Source organism: Paraphaeosphaeria sporulosa, assembly GCF_001642045.1.
Source record: "Paraphaeosphaeria sporulosa strain AP3s5-JAC2a unplaced genomic scaffold CC84scaffold_5, whole genome shotgun sequence".
Lineage (NCBI taxonomy): Eukaryota > Fungi > Ascomycota > Dothideomycetes > Pleosporales > Didymosphaeriaceae > Paraphaeosphaeria > Paraphaeosphaeria sporulosa.
In genome coordinates, this window is record NW_017253364.1 from 1,451,426 (window position 1) to 1,470,843 (window position 19,418).

A 19,418-nucleotide genomic window follows, 5' to 3' on the forward strand; every position below is an offset into this window, starting at 1 on the left:
CGGAGCAACGTCTATCTATCTGTACATTCCCCCGAAGCGACCCTAGTAGTGCTTCAGAATTAATTAATTCTCGGTGACCGCAAGGACCCGTAAGTGTGGTTGAATGAAAGTAAGGCCGCAAGCAGCTGACGGCCTTGCCTGTACAGAGCATCATACCGCTCGGAATTCTAGAATTTTCTCGTCCAGTATGGTGCTTGGATCCTCTTCTTCACAGCGTGGATGCGATTTGGCCCCGGAGATCATCAGAAGATGGTTTCGAACGAACCTACCATGGTAGTGCTGTATGGAACGTTCGAGGATTAAAGCCAAATGATGAGGATTTCTTGATTTGTATGTCTATCGAAGTGTAGTACAGAAGCTATTTGATTCACGGAGCGGAAGTAACATCCTTCCATTCCAGTACATTCAGCCATCTACATAATCAGAAATCGTACCCAATGACGGCTCACGGTCACTCTCGTCTTGCTTCTACCTGATACTCCACGTCACTCGTTGCCAAAGAAATCACGTACGGGTCTTTCGCCGCCATGTTTTGCAATGACCCTGACCGTTTCCCGCTTTCAACCAGTTGTAGGGAGTCGTCAATTCCGGTAGACCTGTCGCTACCTCTAGAACCAGAGTGGAAGTACAATCGGATTCGCGATGTGGACAGACTTGTGTTAATAGTCCTGATAGATGGAGATATGAACGGGAGACAGGCGGAGATCATCCCTAGGTAAAGCTCGAGCGAGGTGAAGATGCCGGCAACCTCGCCATCATGAATATAGTCTTCTTCATCTTGACGCTGGATAAGGTGAAATCTATAGCCAACTAACACAACAATACTAGCGCCAGTAAGTCATATATAGAAACGTAATATGAAGAAGTCACTTACATCGCACCGAGCGAAAACATGAGGCTTATGCCCAATTTCCTCAACCCAGAAACCCTCAAAGTCCAGATTACAGGCAACGGTAGCACAACGATGATTATGTCAAGCGCTAAGTTCAAAGCCCCGGAGAGGTAAAAGCTTTGGCTTCGGGTTATTCCACAGTGACCTCCAGGAATGCTGGTATCCCAGTTGTATTGTATCGGAGAGCATCCGGCGAGAAGCCCGATGATGTTGGCGAGAAATAATAGGACGGTAAGACCTTTTACAACATAGACGCATCGCACGAACCACGTTATGACGAAGAAGAAGTCGTGGTATCCGAGAAGAATGGATAGCTTGATGCAGGTCACACTAGTTGACCACACGAAGTAGCCAGCGAATGTTATTGCCCCAGCATCCAGTAGGTGGGATGGGTCGGTCGACAGTATCTCGCTCATGTGAAGTCCCACGCCCCATTTGAAAGCTGGAGGTACAAATCAGCGGCTGGTCTATTGAGTGTGAGGTGGTTCATACCTATAATTTTCCTAATCACATCCGCAAACGCAAAAAGCTAAGTGGCCATCAGTGAGATTACTATGCTCAGCTTAAATTTAACATACCCAAGCTGCGATGAGGAGACAGTCACCGGTATCGAACGCCTTTCTCCTCAGCTTGCGAGACCATAGCCTGAGCCCGATCGCAAGCAAGTCAACAGAGATTCCGACCGAGGAGATTGCCAGTACTTCAATGCCGAGAGGGTTATGCGGTAATGGGGTGGCTTTGGAGAGGGGGGCTGATGTGGGCGCCATTGGTACCGCTGAGCTGAGAAGTTTTCACGAACGATCCGACCCTTCCAAGGTTATGGCTCGCCCAGCGGTTCGCAAGTGTTGTGATCAGAGTAATATTAGGCAGCTGGTACTGGTTCCACATTATATCGGTCAGCAGCGATGAGACACGCGCTACAGCTGAACGGGTGGCAGGGTTACAAGTGTGGTTACACCAGATTCCATCGTTCGCAATCGCATTTTGGCCCGCTCGCTTCGCCGTCTTACGCTTCTAGATGCCAGGAAGGTGCATATCAATACTGAACTGCATGCTTGGCAGCCCCATCACCGGATACTCATCTCATTGGCTCCGAAGTCCGTACTCAAATTGGCATGCATACGTGGAAACCAATCAAGCTTTAGCCGATACTGCATGTAAAAATCTTGCCTGGATAAACATGCTAGGCAAATTTTTATTTCACCAGGACACGCCTATATTGAATCTGAGGCAATGGATTTTGATAGCTGGGTTTAACCAAGCCGGTACGCCCATATGTAGATGTTTCCTGTCCATGTAGGAGGCCAGCAGTGAAGCGCCTCTGTTCTGACCCAAATCTCAACTAACGCCCATGGATATGTATGGTGAATTTTCGTGACTGTATCCTTTGTGTTGACGCAAGGATTCTGGCATTTGAGTATAGCTATATGGATTTTTAGATATGTATTGAAGTGGTCTCTACTATTGAGAATATGACAGCGGAGAGTATCATGCAATGTTGGGCGATACGGCAGAGCTATCGAGGCCCGGTGCTTCCTCCTTTAGAAGAGCTATCGTTTCGCGCCATACCTTCTGCTGTACATCTTGCCCCTCCGACGACAACACAAATGGCGAAGGTCTGCATTGATAGTCAGATGTATAAAAAGTGGATAATATACAATGGGAAACTCACGGTGTCTGTCGTTGTTCGCTGAGATACTTCCCATGCGAATTCTCCTGCTGAATGAGCGCGTTCGTGAGGCAATAGCCACCTTCAGCGCTAGACCAACCAAACATCCACAGGAATATCTTGATTATGCCCGAACTCTCATGCCGATGAAGACCAGAGTAACAGAAACCTGGATTGACCGTGTTGATTATAATGGTCCCTGCTGGAACTTTGCTTGACAGCTCTCGCGTCCAAAGGACGTTCAATAGCTTAGTGGTGTAGTATCTCTGCATTTGCGTTCCAAAGGTCTCCTGGTCATTCATTCGCTTCAAAATGTTGTCTGCCGTCCGCTCTTTGAAAGGGATCCAGAAATGGCCTTCAGAGGAAACGATGGTCAGCCGGACGGGAGAATTAAGCTTTTGAGCCGTCCTTTTGAGGGTAGGAAGCACTACCAGGGAAACGGCCGACGTACCCAGATGATTGATCTGGACATTCGTTTCGTGGCCAAGTGGGCTTGTACTGTAGTGCATCATTTTGACACCAGCGTTTAGAAGGGCGTAGTCAAGCCTATCTAGGCCTTCGATTCGTTTTTGGAATTCGATGATACTATCATAGAAGTCGTAATCCAGAGGCCAGACTTCGATCTCGCAAGTAGATTTTGTCGATTCCAGGATAGATTTCTTCGCAGCCTCGCCTTTGGAAACATCTCGCACAGCGATAATAAGGCGCGACAACTTGTGTGCAACTAGCTCACGCGCAGCTTCAAGGCCAAGACCACTGTTTGCACCCGTGATAAGCGCTGTTTTTCCCTCCAGCGAAATGGTTGTAGGCAGGCTTTTGGGCTTGAACGTCAATTGACGATAACAGAATCCTAAGAATCCGCCCATATTGGTGATGTTGATGAGAATTGAGAGGAGAACGGATGATGAGACTCTTGCGCCCTCAGCGGGGGTGAAGATCGAGAAATGTGGAATGGGGCACAGCAGCCCTCCAATTTGTACCGTTAGCCTGGGAAAGTTGGAGTTCGTTTGTCGGCAAAATAGATTACAGTGATCAGGCAACAGGTGCGACACGACCCGAGCAGTTGGTAATCAGGTATCAGCCTATCAAGGCATTCCGGACAATCGGGAACCCGATGAATGCGCCTCGCGAAATCAAGCATTCCAGAAGCTGATAAGGAAATGAAGCCAGAAATCGGGTCATTGTAAAGCAGCGTCCATAGATATGTCATTTATGCGGCTAGGTGAGCGAGAACAGCTTTAGCTGTCTCTGAAGAAGCGGGATTCGTGAGCAACTCGGTGTCATGATCGTGTGACGCCGTTCGACTGCTGAAGGAGTTTGCTTGATTTACGGACTATTTGGTTTATTCCTCTAGTTTCCGAAGTAAATTTCTATGCCCCTAACTTGAAGCCACCTGCAAGGCGTGATTGGAAGATCCCCATGGGATCGTATGTCCTGGAAATGCGTTTCAACTTCCGAAAAGTGTTCGTACCAAAGCTTCGTAACGGATCCTGACTCAGATACGCATCATTTGGGAAGACGAATTCTGAATATAACTGGCGCATCTTTGCCAGCTTTTCAATCTGCGCCAGTGTTTCCTCTAAAATCTCTCCCACGCGACTGTCGTCAGATTCATAATTCCATCCGAAGTTCATTTCGAGCCAGATTTGGGCTTTGTTCTCCAGTCTTGCTGTCAATGGGCTGGTACCCCGTGTCAGAGAGTTATTGATCATGGCTGTAGAGATCGGTTGTGGCTGAAACACCAAGGAGCCTCCATTGATGGATGAGAGACGCGATGTTGCGTTCTGAGCTATTTTCGCAACGTCAATATAGAGTTGCTCATCTTGTAGAAATGTGGTCGCTCCGTATATCCATCTTGGTACCACAAGGTTGAGATCCTCGCTGATCAGATCCATTAAGCTGTCGTAGACGCGCGTACCATCGTATATTGATGGAATATCGTAGAAAGGCCGAAATGCCTCTGGCTTTTCGACTTCATCAAGATATACGAGTATAATATACGTAGTGTCGTTATTGAGGCCCATATAAGGAAGGACCGCTGACATCGCATCAAGTTGTCCAGAATTCTGGTACGTCGATAAAGCTCGCATAATGTCATCTCTATGATCGTTCGTGAACACAAGTGCACCGCCCCATACTTTCTCTAGGGGGAATGTCCTCATCGTGACATGCGTCACAATGCCAAAATTAGTGCCACCTGCTTTGAGCGCGTAGAATAGTTCCGCATTCGTTTGGGAACTCGCTCTGATCAGCTCGCCGCTACCATTGATCAACTCGAACTCGAGGACATTGTCGGACACGAATCCGTAAAGGCTTGATAAATGCGATAGGCCGCCTGTCGTTTTCAGAACTTTGGGTCGCGTCTAAGGGGAAAGGACATTTACCTCCTAGTATCGTAGCAAGGCCGACACTTGGCGACCTTCCGCCGACAACGATCCTGCCATATGGCCTGAGGTAAGTATACAACGCCCCCCAATTATTGCCAAAACCAGCTCGAACAGTTTCCGAGGTCTCGTTGAATTCAATGCTGGTGATCGATTTCGTAGATAGTAGTATACCGTTGTCTACGTTCGCCCACAATGGGAGAGGTGAATGGCCACAACCTCTAATAGCGAACGTTACATTGGAGGAAACAATCTGCGAATATGCTGACTGGAGCTCTTGCACAGATGCAGGTGTCACTATGCAATCTGGAGATTTCCATGCTGTCTGTGACCTTGGGACGCTGTCAGTACCCAGTGCTTGCGCTATCAATGCGACATACCAGTGCGCCTTGATTTCTGAAGTATATTCCGTTGTGTTGGCGCGTGTAACAACTGCTTCTGGCCATGCAGCTGCAAACGTGGAACAGGCAACGTCCGCACCCTCAAGTCGAGGTGCAACGTGGGTGACAGGGGCATGCGATCTTGGTATAGGCCCAGGATAACCATATGCAGGAGCGATAAGCACAATGAGCGCGTGAATCGAATTCGCTGAAAAGAACATTTTGTAATGTTATGCATAGATATCTAGATGCCAATGTCACGTTAAACAAACATCTTAAACATATAATTTCTTCAATGAGTACATGACACACAGCAGTGCAAATTGGTTTAGAATCCCGATACTCTAGCGGCATCCCCATCCGGATGTTGTGCCTAAAATTCCGTACATGTGTGACGATGTACAAGCCTGAATGTGCATCATGCAGAGATCAGGTTCCCTGGCCTCCTCGGCGCTTACGCGCATGCAACCCCGCTCTCGCATCATATCTCATATACGTCCATGCAACTCAATAAACGATATGGGGCTGTGTCTTTGGGGGCGGTAAATTTTCCGGGTCTATGCGCATGCGCTCTCGTAACGAGCTGGTTTAACTCTTCTTTGTCACTCAACACGGATCTCAGCTTCAAGTCGTGCATTTTAAACAGCATGATCGCTATAGCAAGAGTTGTCATCAATTCCGTCGCCGCATATTTAGCCTTCTGGGTAGTACGAGCCATTTATCGTCTATTTTTCCATCCACTGTCGCGCTACCCAGGCTCAAAGGTTGCTGCAGTGTCAAAACCATGGTATGCGCACCCTTACGACCTTTTTTGCTGGTAGATCCAAGCTCAAATTATTCTGCAAAGGTACGAATGGTATTGGAATTTTCACCACAAGGGCATGCTGGTGTTCGAAATCGAAAGGTTGCATGAGCGCCTAGGTTCGACCGAATCCTTTCCGTCACAGTACATGAACCTAATTATTCAAGGTCCCGTCGTCCGCATTGGTCCCAACGATTTGCACATCAACGATCCAGAAGTCTTCCGGGAGATGACGAAAGTGGGCTGCCATTTTACCAAGGATCCGGAGTTCTATAGTTTTATCACGTTTCCAGGAACTTCCATTGGCGAAGTAGATCCCAACCTTCACAAAATCAGGCGACAGGTTCTCACTCCTGCATTCTCGCCTCAAAGGGTGCAATATCTGGCGCCAATGGTGAAAACCAAAGTTGATCGTCTGCTCGAGCGTTTCAATAGCTTCGCATCTCAGTCACAGCCCGTGAATATGTTCAAAGCATCCAAAGCGTTTACAATGGACATCATATCCGACATTGTTCTAGGTAAAGAACTGGGATGCATAGATAATCCGGAGTTCAAGAACCAGTTCATAGAGTATTTGCACGCCTCTTTCGCCTCTGGATGGATTGGAACTGCATTCCCGAATTTCCTCAAGTTTTCTCTGGCATTCCCAATATTTCCTATACCGATCATGGAGTTCAGAAATGTACATACATCATATCCAAACGCGCAGAAACTTCAACTAACACCCCATTAGCAATGCATCTCCCTGATAGATGAGTATTTGCGGGCTCGGGACGCTCCAATAGTTGGCGCGACAGGAGCTTCAGCTTCGAAGACAGAATTCAATCGATCAGTTGTCATTGACATGCTGCTCGATCCAGCCTCAGCTAAAGACCATAGTACCTTGAACGCTGCACAACTGGCTGAAGAGGTCATAATGTTGCTAGCAGCTGGGAATGACACCGCGTCAGATGCTATCATTGTTGGAATTTACCAAACACTTCGTAACCTTAGCATCTGCCAGAAGCTGAATCAAGAACTACTTGCCGCTTTTCCAGACATAACAGAAGAGATAACATATGAAAAGGCAAAACGTTTACCTTACCTTGTAAGTATACCTGAAACTGGCAAACTGGGTTTAGCTTGACGATATTCAAGACAGCTATCGTTAAAGAGGCCATAAGATATAGCAATCCATTGCCCGGAAAGGCTCCTCGAGTTGTACCCCCGGGTGGGTTCAATTTATATGGGCATACATTGCCCGCCAAGGTCGGCTCGCCACTGCCCTGGTTTACTTTGAGCAACAAACTAATATAAGAGTATAGACAATCCTCATCACTTCGGCGTACCTCCTGAACCGTCATCCTTCAGTCTTTCCAGACGGGAAGAATTTTAAACCGGAACGATGGCTAACAGAAAGTTCCGATCATTTCGACAAGTATATGGCTAGCTTCTATCGCGGAACGAGACAATGCCTTGGGAAGGAGTAAGTAAATGCATATTCGTTCATATGAGTGCACACACATTGACGATCGCGTCGCAGTCTTGCATTCTGTGAGATGTACACACTGTATGCAAATCTCTTCCGGCGTTTCGATTTGGAGATTTACAATACTACTGATAAAGATATGGAATGGGTTGATCTTCTATTGACTTAGTAAGTCATAGTATAAGCGTTAGTCGGTTTTACGTGATAAGCTAATCAATTCCAAGTTTCACGGGCTCGGATTTTCAAGCGAAGATCAAGCGACGAACGTCGTAGTAGTTTGGCTTAGGTCTAAGAATCGTGTTGTTGGGTATCTAGGATTTATGAGCACCCGAAGTACAAGAACTCGCACATTGATAGTTATGAAGCCCAAGGTCCCAATGATATTATATTGAGCGGATGGAATGTGCGGTTAGCACATCTTGTAACTCTGAGTCAGCACGAGTTTAGCGTAGTAGTTGTGTAGATGCGGACACCAGGGGATTCGACTGCTATCATCTGGTATTAAAAAGTGTGCTTTACTGCATAGGCTGCAAATCCTGCGGCGGCTGTACACCTCAACGCCAGGTGTCACAATTTACGTGATTGAGAAGCTGCTTCTGCCCCCAAGGCGTCACGCGTATAGTGCAGCGAGCCCTTCTAGGTTGTGTCCCAAATGCAGACATCGAGATTGGGAATTGGAAAGAAGATAGTGACAAGCGAAAGGTGTTTGACAGGGCGTCGCTGTTGATTCAAGAAAACACTTCTCGTTCTCGGAAATGGGGCTAGTTTCAGCCACCAACAATATCGGTGCTTTCCGTGAAAACCGCTGCCTGGCCCACTTAAGAAGTTCATCGCCTCCGAACGTAGAGCTCTCGTTATCCCCTAGTAGGCTAGCTAAACCTTTCTAATAACATAGAAAGTTACCTTGAGATTCTAGTCCTTAAAGAACACTAAAGTACTACCTGGTTCTCAAGTAGGTATCTCTCTTCAAAGAAGAATAGTTTGTTGTTCCCTGCTAAGAATAAGAAGTATAGAATCTACGCTGATAATACTAGCAGCGTTCATTTCGGAAACTGTCCTAAGCGCTATTAGCATCAGCAAACTACATTAGCATGGGCTGATGTCAAGTAGTTATTGGTAGATGTAAAATTAGCGTCTACGGTGAACTGAAATACTCTGTAAAAGACTGATGTGATAAGCCAGAACACGACGTATCCGCTCTTAGTGACTGACCTAGCGTCATAAAAGATGTCTTTTCTTAATTTTAAAATATAGAAGCCTACCTGTAGAGATAGGTAACTAGATGTTATGGGCTATATGTAAATGTTACCAGATGAATTTCATCAACAAAGCAAACGCATCGGTGGTTTAGTGGGAGTTCCCGTGAAATGGCGACTTATACACTGAAAATGCTGTATCTCGGAAATCGATTTCGTATGTCGGAAGTTGGTACATTAACAATAGTGAACTGTATAATTTATCATGGAACCTCTGATCCATTGCCACAGCATGCGGATACATAAGAAATAAGATGAGAAGCTGTGTTTCCATGAACCGCTCTATCCTGAAAATAGGTGTCTGGGCCTTCATAGAAAGGAAACCCATCTTACATTCACCATGACCAAAGCTTGACTATCGAGAATTCGGTGCTATCATGCGCTATTTGTGTCTCCTGAGGTATAGCCTGATGAAACATCTCGGCTGCTCCCGGGCCATGATTCTCACTTTGATCGCTTATCAGATGCAGCCGAACTCGAGTAAGGATCGCCCGAAGAGATGGGCTTGTTGGAGGATATTGGAATATTTTCTCACAAAAAAGGCAAAGAAAAGGTGTAGATATACATCCACGTAGAGAGGATAATCCGCATTGTACAGGTAAGTGCTGTCCACTCCTGCCTAGCCACTCCCGGCCCTCCCCCTTCCCGCCCGGCCTCAGATACACGCCTCCCTCTTCTCCTGCGGCTTCACACTTGCCTAGGCCTTCTACAACGCCTGATACTGCTGTTCAGCCTGTTGAGACCAAAACCGCTAATCCCAAGCTCGAAGACCTCTACCACATCTACACCTTCTCAGTCGAGCAGTCCGCCTGCCTCGTAATACGTCTCCGTTGGGTGCCTGCGCGAATTGGGTAGTAAATTTCTGTTTACTTAATCCAAAATTAGAAAAGGATAGTAGACTGGTATGATCTACGCTCGGTGCTGCGCCATAGTAGAGGTTCATCGCGCGCTGTTCACTTCACTTCTCGGCCCCGTTCTCCGAGTTTCTCAATCACAATCGCATAGTCAAACTTTATCTTTATATGTTGCCCTGGCCCACCTTTATTCCAATCTCCTCCTGCGCATCGTTTTCCTTCCCTGATTAGCGACTTCGTCTCTTTATTTCTTGATGGTCAAATTGCACCCGGTTTGTGTCCACTCTAACTCAGTTTGGTACGAAAATTACTGAGATATATTAGCTGCTGCATCATCGTTACTTCGATCATATCTCGAGACGCCATCATTGTCGCCGTCCGAATCGCTCAATCCCATGCCGTCATCCGACTCCTCACCAAGGCACTATGCCCCTCTCCTCGACGTCCATGCCGCGCAAGACCTCAGAATACAGTCTCAAGAACTTTTCACCACCAGTCTGTGTGGGCATGTTAGACAAAGGTAGGTTGAATGACGTGCCATTTTTGTTACGATCTGAGGCCACTAGTCGTGCCAGGGATGAAACAATCGAGATCACTAGCTGTAGAAGTCGCCCTGCAAAGCCTTTGGCTTCTTTTAGGCTTGACTCTCTACTCGAGCATCTCGCCATTTTCTTGTCATAGACCTCAGAACAGTCGCATGCATGTGCATCACTGGTCGTTTACTTGTCACGGCTTTCGAGTCGAGCCTGGACACAAAGGGAAGGAGGCTCGAGTGCCGAGGAAGTTTCTATATCCATTGCTAAAGGTGCTAGTTCAACTTGAAGTTTGTCAGGTGGCTAAGTGGGGATGCATGGTCGTCATGTTGAGCGGGTGTACCGGTACATGAGCTGCAAACACCCACCCGCCAATCTGAACAATGCTGTTGCAAATCACTAATTGTGCTTATCCATTTCCCTCAACAGTCCGACTCTACCTTGGTTACTTTACAACCGGATTCATAACACTAGGGAAAACGCGAATCCACAGCTTTTATTGCGTAAGTCAGCTCGTGCAAAAGAACTGCGATGTAGCCTTGTGAAGACTATCTCAAAAGAGACTTAGTCTGTTTGTACTAAAGTTGAGCCTGCGAGACTTCCTTAACTTCAACTCGTGTTTCGCACGGCTTGACATTGGCTGTGCCTATTGCAAGCGCAGTGCCATTGTTATCAAACTGACATGGTGCGACGTCGAATGAATCATAACAAGTGCTTGTTGCAATGTGCGGCGCACGCTATATCTGGGAACCCACTTTTCGGTTTTCGCAAATGGCTGGCAAGGCCTAGTCTCAGCCACCAACAATTAGCGCTAATGGGATAAGCTCATTGCGTCATCATGGGCCGATAATTGGAGGATATCATTTTCGATTTTCAAGGGTAGGTAATATTGAAAAAAGACTATATATTGATTGTATGTAAAAGAATGTTCACAATCAAGTCACAAACGCATCGGTGGTTTAGTGGTAAAATTAGCCGTTGCCATCCAGTTTCGGCTAGCCCCGGGTTCGATTGTGAGTTACGCCGCTTCGCAAAAATATAACAATTCTAACAATAATTAGCCCGGCCGATGCAAGTAACAATATCTTTTTGTGGTTTCAAATTGCTCAACATCGGATTTTTTCTGGTTCGGCACCCGGCTGATGCATCTTTGCATTTTTGCTCTTCGATTGAGCCTGGCATAGGGGTGTGGTTGTGGTTTTTGGGTTTGTGGTGGGCTCGGGGATCCGCGGATCTACACTGGCTGTTGTAGTTGCTACCTGTGAACATGGACCCTGCGTCGGAGCTTGGTCTTAGAAGTATGACCATACGCCACTATGTGAAGAATTGGCATTGTAAATAGCTCTATTAGTCAACTTCTGGGGCTTCAAGAACTCCGGCTCTACCATACAACGCGTTCATTGCCGTCGATGTCCTCTTTGCCATTGCATGGAACACAAAGTTCATGAGCAAGACGAATTTTGCAAAGTGTGAATCATATCCGCTTATCATTGATCACTACCTACGTACTATCGAAAAAGAAAGTCAGCCCTTGACCATATCCGTAGCGAGTATCAGCTGTCAAAGTTCTATCTGATCGAGAATCAGCTACTCAGGACGCATATGTACTCACCTATCTGTATCCATTGGACATATCTAGAACACTAGGAACTGCTGTTTGTCACTAAAACGGTTTTATAATCAATGCCTTGAGCATGCTATTGTCATACAGTACAACGGTGATACTTTCATTACCTTTGCTCTTCTACTCCAAGTCTACACCCGCTCAAACAATATTGAACCCCTCATCCTCGTCGATTCGGTCTCTGAGTATTGGGGCAATGTCCCAGAAGCAGCAGTTTGTGGGATTCGATGCTGAACCTTGGTATATCTCATAGTATTATCTTGCAGTCTCCCTGTGAATGTGAAGGAAGTTCCGGTCATTTTAAAGGCCGCATTCGTCAGAATAAATACGTCAGACAGAATTTTGCGGACATGATGACGCTCCACCTCTTTTGAGAATTCGCCACGAGCTTCCCCTGGGCTGGTCAACGCCAAATACTCCGTACAAGATCGCTCGCTTTCGACTCTGCAATTTTCATCTTTCAAAAAGTATATTGAATGAAAATCATCTTGCTGAGCATTGACAATAGCTTCGGCTACCTTGAAAAATCGAGTGGACGCGTAGGTCAGCGCTCGGAAAGTCATTTTAACAGTGTGCCTGGCCGCACACATCCGCTTCCATGTTCCTACATGTCATCTCCCTAAGCTTGCGACCTGTCAGATATTCTCCTTGCGGTTTTCTAAAAATTTAGGGGTTCGTGGAGGGAGTAACCTTGCGTGATATTGCTCTCCTGCATCTACTGAGGCTGCTTCCGCCGATCGCTGGAAGACACCGTGGATCATTGACGGTGCTTTGATAATTATCTCCCGAAAGTCGAATTATACTGTGACGGGTATCTTCACGATTCTTCGCAATTATGTTGCACATTTGTACGATCTCGGCTACCGTGTACCGACCGGTGGTGTTTAGACAACCTGCGCTCGCTGCTGTATGGGCAGCACCAATTGATTACCAACTATAACAAGCGACTGATATCGTATTTGTAAGAAAGGTATGCGTACTTGCTAGCCATCTTTGTTGTTCCTGTCTTCGTCGATGAACCGTGCGGGACATCTCAGCATTTCAAATGGTTGGAGTCTCGGTGGAGCATAACTAACCAAGAATGGGAAGGTGTCGGACGTCCAGCCCAGGGCGCGGTAGGAGTCACATGATTTTTTACTCTGTCCAAACCCACTTCTGGAAGAATATGTCTTTGGCTTATGTTGCAATGTTTCCATCTATTGGGGCTTCTTACTCACCTAAAACCCAAAGTAAGTGAGTGCTTCCAAGCCAAATCAATTATGTACCGAATCTCGTCGGGCGTACAGAAGCCGTTTCCCCACATCGTGCGCCCTTGGCATCATCCCTATCTTCCGCAGACAACAGTAATGCTCACATTTCTTATGAAAAGAACGCACTTATGCGGACCTTACCTTTGTAAACTCCGGGTTTCCGCAAGCTCCACAATGCGCTGCATGTGGTCTATAAAGGCTGCACACTTCCACCAACTGACCCACAGGATATTCACCCAGTGAGGAGAGAACAGACATGGCTAAGGAAAACTATATCCAGATCCTAACCCACATTCGGCGAAATCGTCAGCTGACTCCCGAGAAATTCTATGATCACTGGGAAAACGTGCATGGCCCGAAAGTCATACCTTGGGCAGAAAAGCATGGTATTGTGCAATATCAGCAGGTAAGTCCGCGAACCTCTGCTTTGTCAAGACCTCGCATCGCTGATTACTTTTTAGATCCATTGCGCTGGTCGAATGGTCCCCTCCGCTGCTTCATCGTCTGCTCCCAATGCAGTCAATCAGTCTGCACTTCCTAGCGAGCCTATCGAATTTGATGGGATAGCCATTTTTCTTGTCAAGTCACTCGATAGCTTCCTTGAAGCGTTCAAAGATCCGTACTACACCCATGTTATCGAACCTGACGAGCAGACTCTACTTGACAAAGATGGACCTGGAGGCGGTGTCGTAGCGAGTTGGCAAGGCAAATTGGTCTCAATGACGAAAGATGGGAAGAGCGTGCGGGGAGAGAAAGGAGACAAGTACAGGAACCTCTTCTGGCAGTGGGAACGGAAAGAGAAGTAGCTTTTCTCCCTGATGTACCGAATTCAGGATCCCGATGTTTTTCGCGGGGTTGCATGCCTGCACAACGCTAGTGGATTACATAGATCTTGCGGGGATGCAAATCTACCCCGACGCATCGGAACTTTCTCCGCCACATCAAGACGCCAGATCGAAATCATCCGTTGAAAAAAAGACCAGAAGCATTCCCAGCTGCTTCCCCATTCACTAGTCGTGTAAATACTATGACGCAGCAACTGTAGACCAGCAGCTTGGCATCGAGATCTTGCATGAATTGAAAGACTTATAAACCGGCGTGAGAGTCTCAATGTACTTTCTAGGCTTCCAAAGCTGCGAGGGCCATCGGCGAAATCATAATGCGCTTCACCAAGCTCGTAATCACACTCGCGGTCTTGGGTGCATCTATCGCCCAAGATGCATCCATGTCCATGCCTTCCGAGCCTCTCCCCACGGCACCTCCCATCCCGCTGAATGGCAGCACCCTCATCCCGTCCGGCAATAACTACTCCCGAAACATCCAGCCCATACCTTGGAGCACGCGGCCCGAAGTCTACGACCACAATGGCAACGCTGTAAGGCAAGTATGCCCAAATGAGTTAGTTGACAGCGAGAAAGCGTTTATATGCAAAGAATCCAAATCTATCTACACGGGCACAACAATCCACAACGGGATCTCTTACGAACGTGTGAAATACATTCTAACTCTCCCCCTCACTAGACACGGCCGCGCCCGCCTCAACGATATCCGCATGCACTACTACATCGCTGGTTCCGGGCCTCCTCTCCTCCTCATACACGGCACCCCAAAGACGAATTACTACTGGCAAAAGCTCGTCCCGCTACTAACACCATACTTCACAGTCGTTGCGCCAGATGTGCGAGGCTTCGGGTATACCGACAGACCGCCTGCAGCGATGAGATACAACAACACGGCGCAGGCGGCGGATATGGCGGGATTGATGAGTTTGTTGGGATTTGAGAGATTTACCGTGCATGGAGAGGACCGTAGGTATCGATACCTGTTTATTTGGACGGGCGAAATACTAATTCGTGGATTTAGGCGGTGCTGAGTACGCCTACGCAGTAGCAGCAATTTATCGGGATCGAGTGATGAAACTCTCGTTTTGCGAAATGCTTCTGTCGGGTGTATCGCTCGACACGTGGTCCTACTTCACGCCCGAGAACGTGAACGCGCAGTATGAGTAAGGTTTTCCCCTCTCAACCTGCCACATACATTCTCATCAATCGCTGCAGGCTACGCGGCGTATGGCAGTGGCACATTCCCTTCCTCTGGATTGCCAACGTCCCCGAAATGCTCATCACAGGCAAAGAAGCGGAGTTCTGGACGTACTTCATGGAGGCAGAATGCTACAACCCCATTTCTATCAGCAGAGAAGCGATTACCGAGTGGATTGATTCCATCAAAGCGCCGGGTGGCTTGAGAGGCGTTCTGGAAACGTATAGAGCAGACTTGGTGAACCGTAAGTGAGCGCCCATTCAGCCTGCCATCGACCTTTACAGCGTCGACCACAAGCTATAGACATGCTGAGTCTATTCAGGACAAATCAACAACGAACTTCGGCAGAACCCGCTTACGCTGCCCGTGATGACAATCGGAGCACCGGAATTCTTTGGGGTTAATGTGAGGGAGGAAATGCTGCAGGTAGGGAACAATGTCCAGCAGAGCTATATCTTCGAGGAGTGTGGGCATAGTCTGGCGTTGGAGGCTGAAGTGCGGCTGGCAGGTGCGCTTGTGGGATTCTTTTTGGGAAATGGGAGCGACAATTCATCGACTGCGACATCGACAATTGCGAGCTCGACAGCGACTCAATAGGCTTCTTCTCTTCATAAAGTCCAGGGTCGCCACAGTCACTGTCCGAATCTTGAGGCTCATCTTCATGGAAAAGGTACTAAAGTACAAATCATCGATTTATCAAATCAATAGAAACACTGGCTGTACGCTACAAAAGCACATCAACATGGGTCAGTCTTAGTGGATCGTTCCTCCACACACTCCCAGCTCTCAACCGCCTTTGGATCTCCCTTGCCTTTGTACACATTCCTCTTGGGATACTTGCAGTGCGCCCTCTTATAATCCACTCCAGCGCTCTGCGTTCCATTGACCCAGTGCGTTCCCACAATAGTCTCTGGCGCATTCCCATTTTCGACCCAGTCGACCACAGCCATCAACACGTTCTCGGCGGGATCCGTGCTCTGGAAGGACTGAAGGGCTTGGCCAATGACCGATGCGCCGTCTCCACCCTGACAGTGCCCAGTGCCAGAAATGCGGAAGAAGCGGTAGAAGTCATCGAGCTCGGCGGGTGTCTTGCCCATCGTTTTGGACACGTGCTCGTAGTAGCGGGGCGAATTTTCAGACGTGATGATGCCGTCCATCTGGCCGTGGTAGTGCAGGATCTTAGCGCCGCGGGCTTGGACTGCGCTCAGGTCGCCCTTGAATGTGTCGATGTTGGAGGGGTTCTTGATCGCGGCGTTGATGTAATCGGTTTCGTTGATTGTGAGGGGGTTCCAGTTGGGGTCGTTGTAGATTGCGTAGCGGAAGAAGTCGACGTTGTAGATGAATGGTGCACCACCGTAGACTGCAAATGCGGCAACACCCTCGGAGCCGGGCTGCATGCGCGGGTAGACCAGGGAGCCGTCTGAGAGTGTCAGAGGAGAAAATACCTTCTGGACGGTCTCGACCTGGGTAGCTGTCAAGCAAGATGACGAGTCCGTGTTGCTGCCGCCGCAGAGGAGGCTAGACGCGTTGTACTTGCAGGTGGAGGCGTCTTCGATGATTCCATCCGCGTAGCCGTCAATCAAATCGCACTGCTTCATGATGTCTTCGTGGATGGTAGTCAACCACATGGCGGTCGGTACAAAGGTCTCAGAGCCTGGCGGACCAGTGACGTTGTAGAAATGTCCACTCCACGAGGTAAGGTTGTTGAAAGCGAGAGCTGGTGCTCCTGCGACGATTCCATCAAAGTCCTCGGGAAAGTCCTGAGCCGATTTGAAGCCTTGTCGTCCACCTGTCGAGCATCCAAGGTAGTAGGACTTGGTATGTGGTGAACCGTAGAATTTCTTCGTGATTTCCTTGCCCACCAAGACATTGGTATGGATTCTGTTTCTGCTTAGCATGCGCTCAAACCCCGTTAAACATATGACTTACGAGCGGTACGCGAAGTCTGCTACTACTTCCGGCTGGTTGTAGAAGGCTCCTCCGCTTGTTCCATTGTGGCCATTGTTCGCACCAACGCTGGCGAAGCCCAAGCTCGTGGTATAGGCCATGTCATCGTATCCAATGCAGCCTGCAAGTCCGCCATTGCCGGTCGAGAGGAAGCGACCGCTGAAGTTTGAACTTCGATGTTCTTTTAGCATCCTACATATCAGGCATATCTGCAAGGAGAACTTACGGCAACCAAGCTTCCATGTTGATCCCTGAGCTCTTCGACGTAGCGACGTACAACGCAATGCGGCACAAGTCTGCAGACACAGCTTGGTACGGGGGACCACATGTTACGTTCCTGTCCGGGATGCTCAAGTTCTGGCCAGCGGCGACAAACTGGGAGAAATAGACCGTCGCATTCTCTACATCGAGCTTCGACGCGATGGACGCGCATTTCGCTTCGAAGTTACCCGTGGCATACTGTTTCGAAATGGGAGGCTTGGCAAGCGCAACGCCCACCGTAAGTGCGAACTGGGCCCAATTCTGAAGCATCATCTTTGCGAAGGCAGCGAGTGCGATACAACCACTGCACTATGCGCACGAGGCATCCCCATCTTTTAACCCGTCGCCCACGAGGTCCATGCACCATGCCGCGAGTACCTGCATAGGCGCACTCGGTATATCCTCAAAACATATCTGTTTAACCCGGGACACTAATATCAATCCTGGAGGAAAAGCGAGCGATGTGGACCGCGAACGGGGTCTAGTCTTTGGGGCTAAGCTGTTTCAGTGCATTCCCCGGGTCAACTGCGGATCACGGGTGGCAAGGCTGGGAAGTGGCTGCGGAATGTTTTCTGGACCGTGGCTTTCCCCACGTTTCGGCTTGCGCGACGGCAATTCCACGATACGGGCTTGAGTTGACCTAGAGATGGTAGCGTCGGATCGAGGCTCTTGCAAACGAACGAACACAGCAAATTCCGTTGTCTTGATGATTGCAGTGTAGACATAGCCTCCCTATGATGAAAAGGAGGCGCGTTTTGAGCCCCGGCCTTGTTCATGCGAGTGAACAAATTAGTCCTTTCCAAGCAACCAAATGGCAACCATGCTTGTTAGCCGCAATTAACATGTGACACGGAGTCATAAAGAAAGGCCAACAATGGGTCCAACCGCAGGAACACGGCAATTGCAAAGGCAGTGATGATGGAAGGGGAGGTGCGACCCCACTCCGGCCCTACTCCCTCCTTGATAGCGCCGAATGTTCCAACACATGCGGTGAGATGATCGTTTACCCAAGCCAACTTCACGACTTATGTCGTAGCCATTCGCAGGTACCACGTCAGGTATATTGTGTCATCTCAAATGATTGCTATAAACGCAGCCTAGTCGCTCATGTGCCAGAAGTCCCACTTCGAACCTAACACCAGGTCTTTTGTAATTGAGTTTCAAGATGAGAAGCTCAGATACTGAGAGCAACAGAAACACTAGAGGGTTATCTTGTCGCATCGGGCTGAGTTCAAAAGCCCAGGTATCGTTTCAGGATGTGGTGGTGGGTTCGCCATCATACGAGTCCAGTGTTTGTTGATACACAGCGACGCTAGGGAAAGGCGACAATTATATTTATACTTTTCGGTTCACTCTCCGTGATGTGGAATTGAGTGTAGATGGTGCTGAGAAGTCTACGCGGTGCTATCTGTCAAAGAGCTCAATGAAGCTTCGACTGTTTGCAGCACATAGTGCTGCACCCCATGGCTCCAGTCTTGATGATTCTGCGAGAGAGCTCCACAGTGCCGTGGAGAACGTAGGATCTTGACTGTGTGGGTACGCGAAATAACGCCTGATGATGCTACGCGCGAGCGTTGAACCCTGGCTCAGAGTTCCCGATTTTCTTGGCCTCCTTTTGTTTGGTGTGGGACTTCTACTTGCTCTATCGCAGTGAGTCGGCAGCATCTCGGAAATATATCTTACGCTTGTCGACCAAGTGGACTTTAGCTAGCTTCTCGCCTGACTCTTTGCTCGACGTGAAATGCTCATACAACTCCACCACCAACCCCTTCGCTAAACCGCTTTCGCGGTCGACGATTTTTGTTATGAGGTTTCTTTTGCCAATGATGTCGATGGCTTCTGGATCGAGGTACTTGATAAGCCTGAGCTTAAGGTATTCTAGACACCAACAGCAACCTAAAAGACAAGAACGTCAGATCGATCCCCACATAGTTGAATGTAGGCGTTGAGATGCCGGCACGTGCAATAGTGAAGTCCATGATACCGCCTTAAGCCCTACTCGACGACCCAACCCCAAACATTGTCAACATGTGTCATTAATTATTTCGAGTCTTTCTT

At 48.2% G+C, this 19,418-nt stretch overlaps 7 protein-coding genes across 7 annotated transcripts; 3 read left to right on the plus strand and 4 right to left on the minus strand.

Annotated features, from left to right (window-relative positions):
- Positions 1-870: 870 nt before the first annotated feature.
- Positions 871-1,323, minus strand: CC84DRAFT_1090992 (uncharacterized protein; the record flags this gene model as incomplete). Its single annotated transcript, XM_018174383.1, has 1 exon — positions 871-1,323. A coding segment is annotated over one exon (453 nt), but the record flags the coding sequence as incomplete, so codon positions are not given.
- A 1,057-nt stretch (positions 1,324-2,380) lies between these two features.
- Positions 2,381-3,427, minus strand: CC84DRAFT_1090683 (putative 3-oxoacyl-reductase; the record flags this gene model as incomplete). Its single annotated transcript, XM_018174366.1, has 2 exons — positions 2,381-2,510; positions 2,565-3,427. The coding sequence occupies 2 exons, from the start codon at positions 3,425-3,427 to the stop codon at positions 2,381-2,383; spliced, it is 993 nt and encodes a 330-aa protein (XP_018036251.1).
- Positions 3,428-3,931: 504 nt separating this feature from the next.
- On the minus strand, positions 3,932-5,546 carry CC84DRAFT_1244569 (bifunctional solanapyrone synthase; the record flags this gene model as incomplete). The annotated part of the gene is made up of 3 exons (XM_018184159.1): positions 3,932-4,896; positions 4,946-5,277; positions 5,326-5,546. The coding sequence occupies 3 exons, from the start codon at positions 5,544-5,546 to the stop codon at positions 3,932-3,934; spliced, it is 1,518 nt and encodes a 505-aa protein (XP_018036252.1).
- A 426-nt stretch (positions 5,547-5,972) lies between these two features.
- On the plus strand, positions 5,973-7,596 carry CC84DRAFT_1187002 (cytochrome P450; the record flags this gene model as incomplete). Its single annotated transcript, XM_018180896.1, has 6 exons — positions 5,973-6,112; positions 6,173-6,246; positions 6,295-6,809; positions 6,942-7,214; positions 7,265-7,375; positions 7,432-7,596. 6 exons carry the CDS (start codon positions 5,973-5,975, stop codon positions 7,594-7,596), a joined length of 1,278 nt encoding a protein of 425 aa, XP_018036253.1.
- A 5,607-nt stretch (positions 7,597-13,203) lies between these two features.
- Positions 13,204-14,128, plus strand: CC84DRAFT_1164314 (uncharacterized protein). Its single transcript, XM_018178462.1, has 2 exons — positions 13,204-13,518; positions 13,574-14,128. The coding sequence occupies exons 1-2, from the start codon at positions 13,369-13,371 to the stop codon at positions 13,916-13,918; spliced, it is 495 nt and encodes a 164-aa protein (XP_018036254.1). The 5' UTR covers positions 13,204-13,368; the 3' UTR covers positions 13,919-14,128.
- Positions 14,129-14,664: 536 nt separating this feature from the next.
- CC84DRAFT_1145602 (putative hydrolase or acyltransferase of alpha/beta superfamily) lies at positions 14,665-15,749 on the plus strand (the record flags this gene model as incomplete). The annotated part of the gene is made up of 4 exons (XM_018176517.1): positions 14,665-14,920; positions 14,976-15,117; positions 15,170-15,396; positions 15,475-15,749. 4 exons carry the CDS (start codon positions 14,665-14,667, stop codon positions 15,747-15,749), a joined length of 900 nt encoding a protein of 299 aa, XP_018036255.1.
- Positions 15,750-15,889: 140 nt separating this feature from the next.
- On the minus strand, positions 15,890-17,764 carry CC84DRAFT_1145605 (feruloyl esterase-like protein B; the record flags this gene model as incomplete). The annotated part of the gene is made up of 3 exons (XM_018176518.1): positions 17,326-17,764; positions 17,082-17,270; positions 15,890-17,033 (listed from the first exon to the last, which is right to left on the minus strand). The coding sequence occupies exons 1-3, from the start codon at positions 17,631-17,633 to the stop codon at positions 15,890-15,892; spliced, it is 1,641 nt and encodes a 546-aa protein (XP_018036256.1). The 5' UTR covers positions 17,634-17,764.
- Between the last annotated feature and the right edge of the window lie 1,654 nt (positions 17,765-19,418).

Excerpts from the sequence above, each read along its gene's own strand:
- CC84DRAFT_1164314 (XM_018178462.1), top strand. The coding sequence starts at position 13,369 with ATGGCTAAGGAAAACTATATCCAGATCCTAACCCACATTCGGCGAAAT. Across the intron at positions 13,519-13,573 it reads GTATTGTGCAATATCAGCAG|ATCCATTGCGCTGGTCGAAT; the intron begins GTAAGTCCGCGA and ends ATTACTTTTTAG.